At 31.5% G+C, this 20,727-nt stretch overlaps 2 protein-coding genes and 2 long non-coding RNA genes across 4 annotated transcripts; all 4 read right to left on the reverse strand.

Annotated features, from left to right (window-relative positions):
• Positions 1–462, reverse strand: LOC111704436 (uncharacterized). Its single transcript, XR_002765830.1, has 3 exons — positions 291–462; positions 150–223; positions 1–82 (listed from the first exon to the last, which is right to left on the reverse strand). It is a non-coding gene; the product is annotated as an uncharacterized LOC111704436 (long non-coding RNA).
• Positions 463–1,328: 866 nt separating this feature from the next.
• LOC111704449 (uncharacterized) lies at positions 1,329–1,806 on the reverse strand. Its single transcript, XR_002765833.1, has 3 exons — positions 1,736–1,806; positions 1,585–1,644; positions 1,329–1,504 (listed from the first exon to the last, which is right to left on the reverse strand). It is a non-coding gene; the product is annotated as an uncharacterized LOC111704449 (long non-coding RNA).
• A 2,969-nt stretch (positions 1,807–4,775) lies between these two features.
• LOC111704442 (TNF receptor-associated factor family protein DDB_G0290931-like) lies at positions 4,776–5,991 on the reverse strand. Its single transcript, XM_023476678.1, has 4 exons — positions 5,983–5,991; positions 5,319–5,450; positions 5,122–5,209; positions 4,776–5,047 (listed from the first exon to the last, which is right to left on the reverse strand). Exons 1-4 carry the CDS (start codon positions 5,989–5,991, stop codon positions 4,776–4,778), a joined length of 501 nt encoding a protein of 166 aa, XP_023332446.1.
• A 69-nt stretch (positions 5,992–6,060) lies between these two features.
• Positions 6,061–6,769, reverse strand: LOC111704448 (uncharacterized). The gene is made up of 3 exons (XM_023476684.1): positions 6,679–6,769; positions 6,439–6,580; positions 6,061–6,292 (listed from the first exon to the last, which is right to left on the reverse strand). Exons 1-3 carry the CDS (start codon positions 6,729–6,731, stop codon positions 6,119–6,121), a joined length of 369 nt encoding a protein of 122 aa, XP_023332452.1. The 5' UTR covers positions 6,732–6,769; the 3' UTR covers positions 6,061–6,118.
• Positions 6,770–20,727: the final 13,958 nt, after the last annotated feature.

Consider the following 20,727-nt stretch of genomic DNA (forward strand, 5'->3'; position numbering starts at 1 on the left):
ACCTTTCAACGTCATCCACTAAATGTAGGAGTTGGTGGTTGGTGTAACTAAGCCATTCGTCACCATAAAGCTTCGGGCCCTCCTGATTTGTAATTCATTATTAAACTAATTAGTTAAATCAATTAAATTGATAAATCTTAGTAAGTTACCTGTACATACCACCGAATCAACTCTCTTGCAGTATGCAATCGCTCATCAGTTTGAGTCGGGGACAGAAGAAGAGCTTAATATTAACAACAGTTTAGGTAGTATTTAATTATCAATTTCTGAATAATAGTTAAGATATTTACCAACAGCACACGTAAATGTGTGAAAATGCTGAAAATACGATTGTTTCAGAATATTTTGAAAACAGTGCCAGAAAGTGTAGAATGCGATAAGACGATACTGTGTACCTGAAATAAACCAAAATGTATTCATTGATATTGAAAATAAGGTGGTGTATTTTTCGACCTACACATATCCGGCATACTCCACTTCTGACCTACGCAAAATCCGCTATACTACACATCCGACCTACGTGCCCGGCCCCCTAGCCTGTCCTAGCCGCAGCGCTCGGCCCCCTAGCCTGTCCTAGCCGCAGCGCTCGGCCCAGAAATTGTCTTAACCTAGCCTAACCCTCAAATAATACAAAAATAAACAGCTGGCGTAGGTCTGATATTGCAGTAGGTCGGAAAGTTAGTAGGTCAGAAGTTCAGTAGTGGGGATGTTGCGTATAGACGATGTAACATTACCGAAAATAATTATACGGTACCTTTTCCTCTCCCTATATGCCTTATTTCATCATGCTTCCTATGGAAAAAGTAACTAGGAAGCATGGTATTAATAATAAGCATCCTACTCTCCACTTCTTCTTTCTGTTTAGTACTAAAAGGTGATAGATTATAAGTTTTCATTCATTATAATAAATAAATATATAAAAGAATTATAAACCTTAATTTGCTGAGATTGAATACAGACCCCTTTTTCTTCTGCACTCTTTTAGAAAGAATATGAACTAAAAAGGTTTTGGTTGAGCCAAGAAGAACCAGATGTAGATAGTCCCCAGGTACATCTTAAAAACAAGGTATAAATATATACATATTATGTCAAGGATGGATATTAGTTGTGAGACACAAATTCCCTCCCATTTGAGAACAAACATAATTATTGAAGGATACTGTGTCCGAATTTAATGAATTTGAGCCGTGTCATAAAATCCGCCAAAAGCTTGTTTCAATTGAGCACCGGCTTAAATCTTGAAACATTGAATACAACTTTAAGTGAAACCAACCATATCTGAGCCACAGCTTAAATTTAAGCTGCCGCTCAAATTCTTTAAATTCAGCCTCTGGTTTGTCACAAACAGATTGTCATGAAATAATGACAGAATTAAATAATTGGCATGAACAGAGAAATTGAACGGAGACTTGAGTTTGGGGAAAACGGGAGCTTCAAGTCGGGACTATTGTTTGGGAACAACGCAACAGGATGGTAAGCTGCAGGATTCTGAAGGATCTTGAAACTGAAACAAAAGTTATCATTTTATCATTTTATCATTATCATTATCATGATCTATTCTATAAGATATTTAAGTTAAATTACCTTAATTTTTAATTAAAGCTTAGCATTACAAGTAAGTTAGATCATTTCTCCAGTGTGTTCCTGAAAATTATGTATTTTCATTTTTTAAAGTCTTAAATATTTCAACTATTCTTAGTTAAATCTAACTAATTTAATGCATATTTTTAATTACCATGCTGATAATTTAGTTCACGGAAGGGCTGTCGAGGTTCTCTGTCTGCAGGTTTCGTCATCTTTTTCAACTCTAAAAATGCATAATTTTTTAGAGGAAATTAGAAACAAGTGAAATAATGGGAAACTATAATATAATAATAAAACTAAACTCACCATGATATCTGAAATTCATTCTGTCTTGAACACTATAGTTTAAGGATGGTTCTAGTCCACTTGGCCCAGGTTGAGGTTCTTCTATAGGATTCATCATAGGATATTGCAGACCAGACTCATAATCTGACATTTAGTGGTGTAATGTCTTTTTAATTAAATGATTTGAAATGATAATNGGGGGAATGATTCCCGATAAAATAAAAACACCTGCTGACATTTCTGCTGGTCTTGCTCTCTTGGCACCTATCCGATTTCCTTTCTCTTTTTTGTCTTCTCTTCTTTCTTTTCCTAAACATTAAGATTAAAGTGCTGTTTAGTTAAAGAAAAAAAATAAAATAATAAAAAATCACCTTTATCAACATTAAATTTAAATGATGGTTGTAGTCCACTTGGCCCAGGTTGAGGTTCTTCTATAGTATCCACAGGATCCTGCAGGCCTGCCTCAGGTCCTGACATTAAGTGGTGTAATTTTTTTTAATTAAATGATTTGAAATGGTAATATTTACAGGCCATAACAATAATCTTAACATTTCAAACATTTCCAATTGATTTTCAAATGGAGGGGGGGGGGGGATTAATTCTTGATAAAATAGACACACCTGCTGATATTTCTGCTGGTCTAGTTCTCTTGGCACCTGTCTGATTTCTTTCCTCTACTTCTTCTTTTCTTTTCTTTTCTAAACATAAATTTAAAGTTTTAAAAGTATAAATATATGCATGAATAATGAATGTATTGATATACCTTTGTTTATCTTGTCCACCAGACCTCGACAATAATTGGATATTCCGATCTCAATCAATTTTGTAGAATCTTTAGGTGACTTTCGGAACTCTTCTTTGAATCTTGGCATTGATTGGATCGAATCTAAAATAATTGTTTTTATATATAAATATAAAACTTTTTACAGTTGACAATTTTTTTACAATCTCACCTTTTAATAGTTTCACAATCTCAGGAAAGTCGTCTTTAAGGATGTAGATTTTCCTAGTTTTATTATGCCCATAGCCTAAGGTGCGCTTTTAGTAGTGTATATTTTCACAAAATAAATAAAATAAATGATTTCTGGGCAAAAAATCGGGAAAAAATTGCCTCTTGATGACTAATTTTTCAAATTTTCCCCAAATCATCAAATCAATTTCCAAAATTATACATCCATGCCTGTTGTCCATGATATTTCAGGTAGAATGTTCTCCGAAAATATCTGTAATAATATAAACAAAATTATTTCAATCATGAAAATCCTTGAATTCTTCCCCCCCCCATTCTCATTCCTAATAATACACACCATAGGAAGAGCATGTTTGGCACATGATTTAGGTGTATCTCCTCTCACGTTGTTACAAAGCCAGGATTTGCACTAAATAAAAAGAAGATAATTTAAAATGTTAGGTATATATATTTGTTAAAATTAAAATGGTTAATCAATAGAATTAATTAAGAAGAGTAGAGTGGAGAAATAAAACTAAAACAAAAATAATTGATTAAAAGAGTACAAAGAGAAATAGATGAAATAAAAGAAAGAAAAAAAACAAAGAAAGTAAATGTATATGAAATAAGAAAGTAAGAAATTACTGAAAGGAACAATATATATCATCATATACAAAAAATTCTCTTTTCTATTCCATTCCATTTTCCATTCCATTCTACATTCCATTCTACATTCCATTCTACATTCCATTCTACATTCCATTCTATATTCCATTCTATGTTCCATTCTATATTCCATTCTACATTCCAGTCTACATTCCAGTCTACATTCCATTCTACATTCCATTCTACATTCCATTCTACATTCCATTCTACATTCCATTCTATATTTCATTCTACATTCCATTCTATATTCCATTCTATATTCCATTCTACATACCATTCTACATTCCATTCTACATTCCATTCTACATTCCATTCTGTATTCCATTCTATATTCCATTCTACATTCCATTCTACATTCCATTCCATTCTATTTATTTACCATTCTCCTGAATTCTGTAGCTTTTTCTAATTGACTTTCCAGTTCCTTGAACTCATCTGAAATAATAGAAAATGTTTGTATAAAAAAGCCATGGTAAAAGATTTTTCTTTATTTATACCTTTATTCTTCACCATGTTAAATGGCATCTCCATTGGAACTTCTCTCTCATTTACCTCATTTAAGATATGAAACTTCTTCTTGATGAATTCCTAACAAAATTACACAGTATAACAAGATATGGGGAATCAGATTCCCATGGAACTATGACCTAGATTTATAATTAACTAAAATATTCACCCCCAGATTGTTAACGGCGCTTGTAAGTGCGTTCTGACTTCCTGTCATAGCGTTCTGACTTCCTGTCATAGCGTCAATCTTCTTCAAAGTCCGAATATTCTTCTCATCTATGTAGTCCTTAAAATAGGGCTGGGTGTTATTCCTTGGAATGATCGTTCTTTAACAGGAAGGAACAAGACCGAACGGAACATTTTCAAAAAGTAGGAACAAGTCCAGCCTTACCTTTAGATTATAGATCTCCACCTTTAGATTATTGATCTCCTTGATCAGTTTTTCACAATCACAATTATTAGTGAATAACCTTTTTCCTGAAAGTAAAACACATTCAATAATTCATATATGTTATTTTATTATATAATTAATTAAATAATTACCTGGTTTCCCCCTAGCAGAACCTGCTGGGGTTGAAGTATGTGGCATGTAGCTTACATCTAAAATTAAATTATTTATTCATCCTGCTCCAGGTTAAATTTTCATTATTATTTCTTTAAATAAATATTACAATAGTACCTGCGTCGTTCAGTGAATCATCCATTGACGGCAACTCTGGTAGTTGAGCCAGTGTTGCAGCTTTCTTAATCATCGGTTTCTTACGTACATCTAAAATTAAATTATTCATCCATCCTGCTCCAGGTTTAATTCTCTGGGGGTGATGTTAAAATGGTCAAATATTGGTTTCTTACCTTCCTTCCTTTCCTTTTTTCCTCTGTCCTGTTCTGGTTCCTTTTCCTCTTCCATAATGTTTTCTTCGTCAGTCTCTTCATTTTCATCAAATTCATCTCCATGCTCGTTTTCGTTTTCATCCTCCTCGTCCTCAGTTGTTAGGGTTTCCTCCATTAAAGTACAATTTGAAGGGTTACTTACAAAGTCCAGGGCTTCCTGGAAATCTAAAAAACAGGCTTTGAGCCATATGTTTGTGTGGAATCTAATTAAATAATTTTTTTGAAAAAAAATACATTACTTTGAGTTGTCAGTTTTACTTTGAAATTTGTAATCGGTGATCTCTCACCCTTGGGAACCTGGGTGTGGTTTTCAGCTAGTTTGTGTATCTAAATAACAATGAGTGTATTATTTCATCAAAATATGAATATTCCCATTCCACTCCATTCCATTCCATTCCATTCCATTCCATTCCATTCCATTCCATTCCATTCTTACCTCCTTTGACTTAGGCCACCAGTATATGTTGTTTATCTTATCAAACCAGGTGCTGGAGAAGACCTCTATACACAGATCTTTCTGTCCACGCACAATCTCCGTCCATGCAATAACTTCCCAACAATTAAACATCTGAACAGTTTACAGTAACTATATCAGATATTTAAATGTGCTTTATTTCCACTTTTCCAGGATTAATTGACTGGTTAGAGATTTATTAATTCTACTTTTTGCAATGTTTATATTTAATTAACTTTTCTTGAAAATAATCTCAACGCAATCTTTCTATGCCACGAGGAAAATTTGAAACTAATAATATTTATTTTTAATGGAATTGAGTTTTTGCCACCAACTCAAATTTTCTAATCCCTATATCTTTGCAACGTGATATTGTACATCTTGGATATTTCAAACTTAGCTTATTTGATGGTGTAAACCTTTGATATTTCAAACTTAGAATTTTTCATCTAACAGAATTGATAGTTTGAAATATCTAAGGTTTACAACATTGGGTTGCACAGCTATAGGGATTAGAAAATCAGACTTTGTGGCAAAAACTCAATTCCCTTTCCTATAGAATAATAGATAGATGCAGTGAGATTTATCAATTCAAATGTTCAATATTGATTACAAGGTTTATACTTTCCCCCAAAATAAACCTCACCTTAATCATTCTTTGCTTCAAGGAAAATTTTAAATAATACCTGACGTATTTTTCAGCAAAGCTTATACTTGTTCAAGATCAACATCCAGTTTAAATAACTTCAAGAGCAATTTTTTCTGAAAGAAAAATAATCGCTTTATTTGTGATGTAAAAGTAGATGGAAATAATTTAAACCATTAACTGTTATTTTAAAGCCTTGATTTCTAAGCTTTGACAGTGAAACTATGTCTTCCTGGTAGTCTTCGCTATTAAACTGGTATTTGCCTATGAGGCGTGAGGGAAAGGGCTGTGTGAACGCATCTTGCAAATCCTAAAGAATTAAAGCATATTGTCAAAAATAATCATGATAATATTGAAAGATAAAACATTTTAAATTTTATGTTGAAAATCAATAAAAAGGAATAAATTTATGAAAATAAATAAAAAACAATGTAAATACCAATAATACTTTTATACCTGGTAAACTCGGACGACATAGGTATCGTCATTGTTTGATTTCAATATCTCTAAAAGTTGATTCTTGTAGAGGTAAATGTTTGACTTCTTGATGGGTGGTTCCTGAGGAATTGGAAGGTCTGGCAACTTTTTTTCAACAATCCTGTAAACATATAAAAAAATCAAGGTTGCACTTTAAACAAGTAAAATTTTAGAAAGAGAAAATTAGAGTTTGTGGCAAGATATTTATCAACTGTTTACCTGTTCACAAGTTGCACCAGTGGTTTAGTCCCAGTTTTTATGACAGACTTCATTTGGCCCAAGTAATTCTCGAACCAGAAGGCGGGGTGTATATTTTTCTTTTTTGCATATTTTGGCAAAAATATGAGCTTTTATTGGGTTATGGAAAAAATATTTTTCTAAAGGGGGGGGGGAATATGAGTCTCAGAACTAATATACACGCCTGAAGGAAGAGAACTGATCGAGTGGTCCAAACCTAGGTACATATTAGGAATATTCAGGGCCACCTCATAGCACAAAAAATTAGACCAATAACTTTCACTTTTTGAGTTCTAGGGAAGGTTGAAAAAAAGCTTAAAAAAGCGAGAAAAAAATATTTTTTTGTTTTAACAAATAATAAAGTGTGACACATGTTTCTTCATGCATTTTCAAGGGATTTTTAAAAATATAGTTTTTAGATCTGTATATATGTCACAAAACAGTTATGGGTTATTTTAGATTTTTTTCACAGACCAAACTTTTTTTTCGCCCTGTACCCTACCCTATAAATAAAAAAAAATTAAAAATTTTAACCAAAAATCCTTTATTCATTAAAAGTCGAAAAATTTCACAGTGATAGTGTCAAAATTAAGAGTTTAATTTTTTTTGTAAATGTTTTAACAGTACCTCCGTCGTTCATTGAAGGGAACTCTGGTAGTCGAGCCAGTTCTGGTGTTGCAACTTTCACTGTCTTCTGTTTCTTTTGTGCAGGGGTTTTAGATTTAGTTTCAGGTACCGCTTGTAGATCTGCCAACACTTTAAACATGGACATATGACATGATTTAACAAATGCATTATTAAATCAAATTATTCAAAATGTTACCTTCATCGTTCAGTGAATCATCCATTGCAGGTAATGATGGTAGTTCAGCCAACTTGACTTGTATTTTCCCCCAAAATGAACGACTTAAAAACATGCATATTTTACAGGTTTCAGTAGGTTTTTAAAAAAAGAAAGGTAAATTATGTAAATGTAATATTAATAGAAAACATCACCTTTTACCATATCAAGATCTTTAATGTGTTCCAGAGGAGAGTGAATGAAGGAAAAAAGATGCGACTTATCAGGAAGATGTGCTCTGTGAAAATAACGAAAAATATGAAACCTATAATATGTTAATATTTGTATCTATGTGTTACCTGAAACTTCTGTTTGTTCGTTTTTTCATTTCTTCAGGTTTAACATATGGTGTGAGCATCTTTTTATGCTGCTTACTGAAATAACCCTGAAATTATTGAAGTGAAGTGTCTCAATTATGGCGAGTTGTTAACAAGTTCCCCTCCAATAGGGTAAATTGTTAACAAATTCCCTCCAACATAGTAAATTAATAACAAGTTTCCCTCTAAAAGGGTAAATTGTTAACAAGTTACCCTTCAATAGTGAGAACTGTAAACAAGTTCCCCTTTAATAGGGTAAATTGGTGACAAGTTTCCCTCCAATGTAGGGTAAATTGTTACAAAGTTACTCTTCAATAATGGAGAATTGTTAACAAGTTCCCCTTTAATAGGATAAATTGGTAAGTGCATACTTTTACAAATATACAGGGCGAGTCAAAAAAAGTGTGATTTGCGGCGCCTGGTGAAATATTGTATCTTTTTTTGTGCAACTCTCCTGTAAGGTGTTTTTTTAATATTTTTTAAAAATTTTGTTACTTCAATGGCCCAAAAAAAATTCGCGAAACTTTTTTCTTTCAAAATGAAAAGTTCAGAAAAACAAAAATGTGTAAATAATTTGTTTCTATCGAAATCTAAAATTTTAAAAAGATTGAATCACAGAATCTCAGAAAATTTGCAAAATTGTAATTAGCAAATTCGTAATTTTCAGTTCTGGTATTATTTTTGCGGAAAAATTATTTTTCAATGGTTCTTAGGGTTTCGACTGAACAGCGTATATTTAATACTTCAGAATATACTAAGAAGAAAGGAACTAGAGAATTTAAATAACTTTTCATTAAAACTTAGACCAGAACTAAAAATTGCTAATTTTCTTTTTACAATTTTGCGAATTTTCTGTGATTCTTTGCTTCATTCTTTAAAAAAATTTAGATTTCGATAGAAATAATTTATATGCACATTTTTGCTTTTCTAAACGTTTAATTTTAAGAGAAAAAAAGGTTCGCGGATTTTCTTTTGGGCCATTGGAGTACCAAAAAAAATTACAGATTTTCAAAAAATATTGAAAAAACACCATGCAGGAGAGTTGCACAAAAAGGGTACAATTTTGCACCAGGCGCCGCAAATCACACTTTTTTTTTACTCCCCTGTAGCAAAATTCATAATTTTACGGATAGAAAGACAGATTACTCAATCAAATCTGCTCTGCATAAAGGGAACCATTGCAAATAAGGCAAATAACAGTTAAATTAGGTAGATTTAGTTCTTCTAATAAGATGAAATGGAGACAATTTTTGATTACAATTTTGAATGATGTCAAGCCATTCATTCATATTTTTGCATTTTTGTACATCAAATTTACCTCTACGCAACAATATGAGCATGCAATATAACTACAATGCCCCCTTATCAATTTTATTCCTGAGTTAAGGGTGTATATTTATCTAAATCATAAAAAATATTTGGATGAAATTGAAAAAAGATGTCTAAATTGTATAAAGTTCAACAATGTAAGAATATATACACCCTACCAGCCTTGGCAGGGGCATCACAAATTACAGAATTCACTTTAACCTTAACAAAATTCATAAAATAAAATAATTTTTGTTATGTTTATAACTTTATAATAAATTCACCTTAATGAGTTTTCCGCCTGCTATAAAACCAGTTGTAGTCAACTCCTGAAGCTCTAGGAATGTTTCATTTATAACAGACAATGTGTTATCTGGCTTTCCCTAAAACATTTTTTAAAAATGTAAAGTTTACAAGATATTTTAGAAGTATTTAAATTTTCAGTCATTTACCCAACATAAAATCAATGGAAACACCACTGCAGGATACATGTACTGAAACGAACAGAGAAGCGGCCACCATTCTTTCTTGGAACTAATATACATCTGTGCACCGTCCCTTTTAAAATTGAATTTAATAAATTATAGTCAAAAAAAAGAATATAAAAATTAATGTGAAAACTTTTACCAATTTAACATAAGCTTAACTTCTGTTACTGTATCCCTAATCTCCAGGGGATATCTATAAGTAAATACGTACATAGCTTTCAAATCTTTACACATTCATATATATGTTTCCTCTGGCCGGTCAAACGGCTGGACCGAATGGTCTTAAATGGTTTGTGTACAATCAATGAATCATGGGGATGATATAGGCTAGAAAATTTATTTTTTTTCTCAAATTTTTGTTATTCAAATTATTTTTCTATAGGCAACCCCGGGCTTTTCAGTTAGTAATTAATAAGAGTTTTCATTATGAGTTCAGAAAATTGGGGGAAATGGACGGGATAATAATACCCAAAATAAAGTAAGGTACCTAAGAAAATTTCTTTGAATCATTTCTAGGATATCAAATCTAAATACTTCAGTTTGCCCCTCTATCGTAATCGCGCATTTGGAGCGTGGGGTGGAGAAGAATCTGGAAAAATAATCAAATTAACAAAAATAATAATTAAACATTTTTTTTTTAACCTTTTCGCTGATAGAGGGAAGTGGGGAGTGAAAAGACGAACAACCTCCAAGAGCTGATCTATACTTGTTGCAGACCACGATCTCCCATAACTCGTGATTCCAATGATTTTATTCCTTAATAATAACTATCATAACATCATAACTCATGAAAAGTTTTCTTCATCAATGGTTTAACAATAAAATTTAATGTTTCAACACCTTACTGCTTCTAATGTCGGATCCTCCACAGGGGTATCATGCCTTGTAGTTCCAATGACGTTTTATGTCTAAGACTAATTAATTAAAAATGCATTTGTAAAAAAGTTGGAAATATTGTTATTGATGGTAATAAAAAATGTCATCTCTATTCCTAATTAAAAGGTTAGCCTCTAAATTTTGCTGAAGGGTGGGGGGAAGGGGATCAATATCCATATCCATATTATAATCAGGAATCAGAATTTCAGCATTATCTGGACTTGTTTCAACCACTTCTTCTACTTCACTTGAACCCGGAACTAATAAAGAAAATATGAAATTTGAAGACAGAAAGAGAAAGAAATAGAAAGATAAAAATAAAAATAAAAAAGGAGAAAAAAGAAAGACAAAATATCGATAGAGAAAGTAAAGCTAAAGAAAGAAAGAAAGAGAAAAAGGAAAGAAAGAGAAACTTAAAGAAAGAGAAAATAGGAAATTTAAAGCGTGAAAGAGAAAAAAAGAAATAAAAGATAGAAATAATAATAAAGAAGAATAAAAATGAAAGAAAAAAAATGAATATAGAAATAAAAAGAAAAAAAGAATGAGAATTAAAGGAAATATAGAGAAAAAAGAGAAAGAAGAGACAGAGGGAAAGAAAAGAAGGAAAGAGAAAAAAGAAATAGAAAATAGGAAATTTAAAGCATGAAAGAGAAAAAAATAAAGAAAAATAAAAATGAAAGAAAAAAATGGATTGAGAAATAAAAAGAAAGAAAGAAAGAGAATTAAAGGGATTATAGAAAAAAGTGAAAGAAGAGACAAAAGGAAAGGAAAGAAAAAGTTTTCTTGTACTTTCTAATAAAATTCTGCTTTGTAGTATCATTTTCTTTGTTTTTAAATAGCTCCTTTCAATGGCCCTACGAGTCTTCAGTTTCTCTCTAAATAAATAAAAATAAAACGAAAATTCAATGCTCCATTAAACTATTTTCAGTTCATTTGAATTATTGTTTATTTGAACTATTAATATTACATATGAAATAAACAAAAAAATAGTTCAAATGAACATAAAAATAGTTCAAATGGACATAAAAATAGTTAATTTGAACAAAACAATAGTTCAAATGGACATAAAAATAGTTGAAATGAACATAAAAATAGTTCAAATGGGCAAAAAAATAGTTGAAATGAACAAAAAAAATAGTTGAAATGAACAAAAAAAATAGTTGAAATGAACAAAAAATAGTTGAAATGAACAAAAAAATATTTAAAATGAACAAAAAAATAGTACAAATGGACAAAAGATAGTTCAAATGGACATAAAAATAAATGGTCATGTACAAGGAGGGGGAAGGGGACGGGGGGGGAGGTCCAAAAATCGTTCTCTAGGACACACCCATTTTTTTTCATTTAACCAATTATTTTGTAATTGTTTCATTTGAACTATTTTTTTCTCATTTGAACTGTTTTTTTTTCATTTGAACTATTTCATTTGCACTGTTTTTTTTATCATCTAAACTATTTTTACGTTCATTTGAACTATTTTTATATTTCATTTGAACTGTTTTTATGTTCATTTGAACTATTTTTTTGTTAATTTGAACTATTTTTACCATCATTTGAAACATTTCTGTGTATATGTTATCTAATTAATTGTATGGTCCCTAACTTCGGGTCTGTCCTAGTGAACGATTTTTGGACCCCCCCAGCTCCTATCANTGTATTTCGTCTCTGGGCCAAAAAGGGAAGGGGGGTGAAGAATATGGGGGGAAAATGGAGGGGTCTGATATCGGGTTTCAACATATTTTAAAAAAATTCCTTTTTAAAATTTTGTAGCGTCGAAATCAACGCATTCGACGGGGTCTGCGTAAAATCTACCCTATCTGGTCTGGTCGGGTGGGGTTTGTCTCTAAAACGCGACAATGTTTCAAATTCAGAATATGTTCGAAAGATGGAAAACCTAAGATTCAGTGGCGTAAAAGGGGGGGCCGAGCCCCCAAGCCCCCCCCTACGCCTGCCACCTCTGAGGGGGGGGGGGGAATCACCAAAACTAAAAGATTAAGAAAAGAATTTTAAAATATTCTGATTCACAACAATACCCTTCAAAGCTTTGTCTGATCAAGTATTGCATTAAAAATCCATGTTTCCCATTTGAAAACTGAATATTTTTATTTGTGGTTTCTCTACAAAAGTGACTCCCGCATATCTTGCTTCAGAAACGATGGAGAAATCCCCCTCCACACAAATGCTCTTGTATGCCCCTGCCAATATTGTCTTGAAAACGGTCAAGAGCTTTAATATAAAGAGAACTCTTATTATCATTTTGATTTAAAAAAAGTTAAACATTGGGAATTGGTGTCCTCGTCATATTTAGTAAAATGTTGGTTATAGTTTTTATTACACACTTTTACTCTGGATATAGGCCGGGATCCCAAAAACCCAGTCTTTTAATGTGTTCCCATTTCTAACACTCAGTGTTAGAAATGGGCCAAGTGTTAGTTTTGGAGCTAATGTCCCCTGAAATAAATCCAATATTTTTTTGTAAAATTGGAAATCCGTAAAACCTATTTGGGAAAAGCTACAAATCTACTGAACATCTACTTAGAATAATACATTTATAGATTAATGAACTATATTAAATCATACACACATTATAAAAATAACTAAAAAACGCCAATTTTTAATTCTTCATAAAATCATATATAACATTTTGTCCAAAAAAGAATTACTTGCAAGAAATCATCTTAATATCAATTCAGTTTTTTACAGAATAATTGGTAAGGTAAACATGGAAAAATGCCTGAAAATTGCGGGAAAAATCCCACATTTAGTTGTTTGATTCAAAACTAGATCACAGTTCAGCTCTGTATGCGAACATCAGAGAAACATCTCTAGTAAAAAAGTCGGAAGGCTTCTTTGGCTTAAGAAAAGGGAAAAGGGAGGGGAAATGAAATAAAGAGTCCAGAATTGAGTTTACTGTCCCAAAATTAGTGACTAAAATACCCCACATGGACCTATCACAAAGTTTTTGAAAATGTCTGAAAAAACGCGGGAAAAATCAGGGAAAAAATTATTATCGGAAGGGTTCTTTGACCTTTAGGAGGGGGAAAATGCGGGAAAGGGTCGGTGGACTGGTATAAGGTGAGTGGGAAATGGATTATAGAGTCCAAAATTGAGTTTCCTGACCCAATGTTGATGACTTAAGACACCCCACATGGACCTAACACAAAGTTTTAGATAAAATACCTGAAAAATGCGAGAAAAACCAGAGGAAAAATTATTTTTCCCCCACTTTGGTTTTTGATTAAAAAACTAAATCACAATTCAGGTCTGCATGCAAAAATCAGAAAAAATCTATAGTAAAAAGATGGAAGGCTGGTTTGACTTGGAAGGGGAAAATGCGGGAAAGATGAGGGAAATGGCATAAGGAAAGGGGAAAATGCATTATAGATATATAGTCCAGATTTGGGTTTCCCGACCCAATATTGATGACTTTAGACACCCGACATAGACCTAACACAAAGTTTTTGAATAAATGTCTGAAAAATGCAGGAAAAATTAAGGGAAAAATTATTTTTCCCCCTCTTTGGATTTTTCTTTAAAAACTAGATCACAATTCAGGCCTGCATGCAAAAAAAAAAGAGAGACATCTCTCTCTAAGAACAAAGTCAGAAGGACATTCCCCTTTCATTTTTTTTCGCAAAATTTCCCTTTTTTGCGAAATTTTTGCTTTATTTTTTCTCGAAATTTTCGCATTAATTTTTTCTAATTTGAGTGTAGCAAAATTTCATATTTTTCGTGAGCGCAAACAAAATGCAAAAAAAGGCCAACATTTTTGCGAAAAATATTAAATTATCGCTAAACGATTCCCCTTTCATTTTTTTCCACAAAATTTCCTTTCTCTTAGGCCTTTTTTTAGGGGGAGGGGCGTGCATAGATTTAGACCCCATGTTGCCCTGAAAGTCGCCATTAAAAATTGTTTTAAAATTTGTGTTTCTTTTTTTGTTTAAATTGGTACATTTTCAAAAGTAATAGATGTCGACTTTTTTCATGACCCTCTAAAAAATTAAAATATCCAAAAATTTCTCAAGTCCAAACACACAAACAAAGAAGACAAATATGTAAATGAAAGTATAGTTTAAAAAATCTCTTTATTGATGAGCCAACAAAATTAATTTGGACATTTTTGGTTTGGTTGGTTTTTCTTCTCTGTTATTTTCTCTTGTAGTTACAAAGACAAGACCTAAATATATTGCGGGTTTACAGGATCCATTCAAGGATTCACTTCAAAATAGACCACTAATACACAATCAATTCAGTATTCAATTTTCAAACTGTAAAACTTTATTGCATTGAAGAAATTAGGAATACATAATTATCAAAAAGTATATCTTATATATTCACAGGTTGGGAACTTTGTCTCAGTTGTAAAAAGAATAAGTATCAATTTGCATTTGCCACTGGATTTCTATATTGCGCTCTAGACAAGTTAAAGAGAGATCCTGAAATAAAGCAAATTTAATGGTTATAAAAAATAAACAAAAATAGGTTTAAAACGAATTGAAAATGGGTAATTTCCTACAAAACGATTTTTGGACCCCCCCCTCCACTCTGGGCCCTCCCCCCCCGCCTATCAATTTTGTACATGGTTATCATAGGTCATCCAGGCCCATAGCCTATCCTATCTACAGCGCTCGGCCCCCTACCCTGTCCTAGCCTTAGCATTTGGCCCAGAAATTGTCTTAACCTAACCTAACCCTAAAATAATAAAAAATGAATAATAATAATTTAGCTGAAATCATGTACAGAATTGATAGGAGGGGGAGGCGACAAAAATCAAAACAAAATGATCGTTTTTAAAAACGATCGTTTTTTTAAAAAGTTTGTTTTTTAAAAATGATCGTTTTTTATAAAACTCGTCATTTTGTTAACGATCGGAAATGACGACTCTTTGGTAATGATCGTTATCAACTACCCTTTGTTAACGATTGTTAACAACGACTCTTCGTTAACGGTTGTTAACGACGACTCTTCGTTAACGATCGTTAATGAAGAGAAAAAAGCAACCTGAAGGGCATCTGTACTTATTATTGGGTAGTTTTTAAAGAAAATATCAAGAAGTTTTATATCCCCCACAACTCTTTAACGTCATGTAAGACGACATTCAATGAAGTTGCATGACTTTTTTCAAAAACGATCGTTTTTTACAAAAAGACTGTTTTATAAAGTTCGTCGTTTCGTTAACGACAACCCTTAATTAACGATCGTTAACAATGACTCTCCGTTAATAATCGTTACCATAATTGTCAATAAAATTTTTTTTTTCAAAAAACTATCGTTTTTTAAAAGCAATCGTTTTTTAAAAAACGGTTACCAATCGTTTTCAAAAACGATCGTTATTTGTTTTCTAAAAGTTTAAAACAAGTAGGTCGTTTTTAAAACGATAGTTTTTTCCGAAAATGAATCGATCGTTTTTGAAAATGATTGAAAAACGAAGCAAAAAACGATTAGCAATCCTAAATTCGTATCCCCACAGTACCCCACAGTACCCCCAGTACCATTAATACCCCCATTACCCCTAATACCCCCAACTGCACCCAATACCAATTTGTACCCCCTAGTACCCAGTAGTACCCAGCAGAATCGGAAGTACCCAGCAGTACACAGCAGCGCCCAGCAGTACCCTGCAGCACCCCACAGAATTCTCTTCTCAGCACCTCTAGTACCCCCCAGTACCAAGCAATACCCAAAGTAGCCCCCAGTGCACTCCAGTGCACCCCAGTACTTCCCAGTACCCCCATTTCCCAAAATCTGTTCTACTTTCTGATAGGATATCTACTCGATATAAAGCAAAAATGATAAATAATTATTTCGACTTAAACTTATTTCGACTTCAAAATAATGCAAAAAAAATAATCCTGACATCCCTAGGCTTAGTACGTCAATATAATTCACCAAAACCCTACTGCAGTCCTTTAATTATCATACAGGATGATTTTCATCTTTCTACATATCCCAGGGAAAGATTTTACAAGTTCTATATTCATATACAGATGTACATATTAAAGACACTAATTGACAAATTAACCTAAATTCTCTTAATTGTATTGTCATAAATAATTCAATAATTGAACTAAAGTAAATCGATATTTAATATCAACAATTATTCTTTAAGTTTAAATAATATTTTTATTACACTTGTTTCTATTAGAGATGGGTGCGATTGGCTTTTTCAATTCGTTCAATACAAATTTAAATATGTTCGTCAACTGAATTGTCGCATATTCTACCTTATCTAGATCTACATATGAGCAGGTCTGTTATCAAAAAATTTAAGTTTCTTCATGGTTCGTTATTTTTTCTAAACAACACCACCGTTCACAAAATATTTAGTTTGTTTTGAAATTTTTAGTTGATTAACAAGAACGATGTCTATCTCTAGTTTCTCTTAAAATATGATTAATGCCCTGAACATGTCATTTTGACTGGATGGAACCTAAAAAATTTATAATGATAAACAATGTATCCATATATCCATAAATCCGTATATTCATATTTCCATGAATCCATATATACATTTTTCCATATATCCATATTTCCATATATCCATATATTCATATATCTATATATCCATATTTTCATCAGTCCATATATCCATATATCCATATATTTATATATCCATATTTCCATATATCCATATATCCATATATTCATATATTCATTTATTCATATATCCATAAATCCATATATCCATATATATATCCCCATATCGTATACGTATATCCATATTTCCATATGTATCCATGCATCCATGAATCATTGAATCAATGCTTTACATATATATTTGTATGCTTTAAACATTTATGCATTACACTGTATTTGTGCTTTTTTCGTTAATAAACGTTTGAAGAAGAAAAATATTTTACTTGAAAATATTTTAACTTGAAAATAAATGTATTTAGTAGACCTATTTGCAGTCATTGGGTTTGGGTATTTTTTTGCTCTTTCTTTGGAAACCCCGTGATTTAAAACACATATAATAGGGCTGGATCGTTTAAGTTTTTGGAAAAACGATCGGTTTGTTTTGAAAACGACGAAGAAAAACGAAAATGAAACGATCGTTTTTAACCCTATCCCAGCTGGGGTACTTGAAACCCAGTATACGCTGGGGGGGGGAGGTTAATTAGCCCCCCACCCTCTATATCCCATGTTTAATGTCCAAATATGACAATTAATGCATCATTGGAACTCCCTTATATGTTAGAATCTTTAAAAAATTTGCAAATTTGCAAAGATTTAATGTTTTTTTTTGCAAAATCCAGTTATAAAGTTAGAATGTTTGCAAAAAAATGTCCAATAATGATAAAGTATACATTTCTGAAAACCCTTGACCATTCAATTTAAAATGTGCAAAAAAATTTGCAAAATATTAAATATCCTGCTGTGTTATTAAGAAAAAAATAACAATATGCAAATAATTAGCTAAAAAATCTTTTCAAAACTTGTTCAATCCATTTCTTTGTGTCATAGGCTTTCCAAAAAAAACAAAAAAATTATCAAAATCTGAAAACCGAAAGTTTTTCAAAACAAAGATTTAGTTTGTTACAAGAAAAAAGTAGTCATTTTATAGGTTATGTGTGTCAGTATAAAAGCCCAGTTTTAATCTAAAGGGAGCGCTATGGGTATGTAGGAAAATTCAAGTTGACGCCCACTCCCCCCAGCAGGAAAAGGGTTAAAAACACTGATTTTTAAAAAAAAAAATTTTTTCAAACGGTCGTTTTCAAAATCGACCGTTTTTTCGTTTAAAAAAAACGATCTTTTTCGTTTTTTAAAACAACAGTTTTTGAAAATCCTTTGTTAACGACTGTAAAGGACGACCCTTGATTAACGATTGTTAACGACCTTTAAAAGAGAAAATACCATTTTTGGTAGAAAAATCTAAGGTCAGAAAACATTCAGGGTATTTGTTTTAATGAAAAAAACATTTATGAAAACATTCATTATAACCTTATCTTTCTAAAAAATGAAATTAATTGTCATTAACAAATTTTTTTTTAGACGATCGTCTTCAAAACAATCATTTTTAGTTTAAAAAAACTATCGTTATAAAAAAACGATTGTCTTCAAAAAGGATAGTTTTTCGTTTTTTTAAAGTTTAAACCGAGTGCTTTGTTTTAAAAAACTATAGCCTTTTTCAAAAACAATACGATCATTTTTAGAAAAATAAGAACGAAACAAAAACTATCGTTTATCGGTTGTTTTCAAAAACGATTACCAACCCTACATATAAGTTAGATTCACTCTGCAACACGTTGCTGAGGGTTAGATGATCGGGGTCCAAGAAAGTAGGCAGCTATGCCTCATGAGTCACAACTTGTTTCTCTTCCACGCGATATATTAGCAAATTTGACTTCAGGCAGCTAAGAGCAACTACTATCAAAATCCAAGAGAAACAATAGACAAATTCGAGATTTAATGTTTGGACATTTCTGATGAGATAACTGATGCAGATAAATCATACATGTATAAATACATACATGATACATCTATATACATGTATAAATACATACATGATACATCTATATACATGTATAAATACATACATGATACATCTATATACATGTATAGATACATACATGATACATCTATATACATGTATAGATACATACATGATACATCTATATACATGTATAGATACATACATGATACATCTATATACATGTATAGATACATACATGATACATCTATATACATGTATAAATACATACATGATACATCTATATACATGTATAAATACATACATGATACATCTATATACATGTATAAATACATACATGATACATCTATATACATGTATAAATACATACATGATACATCTATATACATGTATAAATACATACATGATACATCTATATACATGTATAAATACATACATGATACATCTATATACATGTATAAATACATACATGATACATCTATATACATGTATAAATACATACATGATACATCTATATACATGTATAAATACATACATGATACATCTATATACATGTATAAATACATACATGATACATCTATATACATGTATAAATACATACATGATACATCTATATACATGATACATCTATATACATGATACATCTATATACATGTATAGATGTATCATTGTTGCAGGTAAACCAAGAATTGAATAAAATATATCCAAGAAAAGTGTGAAACGTCCTAAACCCTAAGTACTTTATACTTTTATTTGTTTTTATATATTATTATATGGTTTCCATTTCCAGCAGAAAGCAATTAAGCCGAAAGATGTGACATAAACACATGTTTTCTAATTTCTACAGTTAGCATCTGGAGGAAATGTTTATTTGACATACACTGCTTGAAATGTTCAGACCTGAACAGGCCATCTCAATTAATAAATTCAGTTTATTATATATATAAAAATATCTTTTAGATACAGTGATGACCACAAAAAAGCATAATAAAAGTCCTCTTTGTTGAATATTTTAATCAGAAACGTCACCCAACGGTGGTTCTATGAGTATTGATGTACTTGAATAATGGTACTGGGACTTCAAAGTGACCCTCCATGCACAGATTGTAATATCCGATTCACAACGGTACCTTTGAAACATTTATCTGATCAATAATGATGAAGAAGTTGTCGTAAATTTTCTAGGTTTCTAAATGTTTGATCCTGATGATTCCTATATGTTTTCCTGCAGTAGAAATGCTCACGTCACTTTTCTAAGGAATCAAAATTACAACACTTACATCTAATTCATAATTGATAAAGACAAGCTTTTTAAGGAACCGTTGTTAATCAGACATTGTCAGCTTTGCAGGGAGGGTCACTTCGAATTAAGCTCACAGTCCCTTTAAGGAGCCCTATATAAATCAAATTATCAAAATCTTATTTGACGTTTCTAATCATGCAAATGATACTGAATTATGCCAAGTTTCAATATTCTTTTTTATTCTGGTTTTAACAGTATTATATGATCTGAGAATATGGTTGGTATAGAAACTGAATTTCTAATCTTTAACTATAATCTCTTTATCTATGCAACATGCTACTGAAAACCTATTTCAAACTGTGACTATTTAATAAATATAATTATTTAGTTTGATTTTGTTATTCTCAAAGTATTTTCTTGTTTACAAGAATTGTTTGTTGTTACTGCAGCACCTGCGAATATTTAACCTCCGTACATTAGAAATATATAGATTTTGCGGGTTTTCAAAATTTTCCAAAAATATTAAG

The sequence above is a fragment of the Eurytemora carolleeae genome, unplaced genomic scaffold (assembly GCF_000591075.1).
Source record: "Eurytemora carolleeae unplaced genomic scaffold, Eaff_2.0 scaffold597, whole genome shotgun sequence".
Taxonomy (NCBI): domain Eukaryota; kingdom Metazoa; phylum Arthropoda; class Copepoda; order Calanoida; family Temoridae; genus Eurytemora; species Eurytemora carolleeae.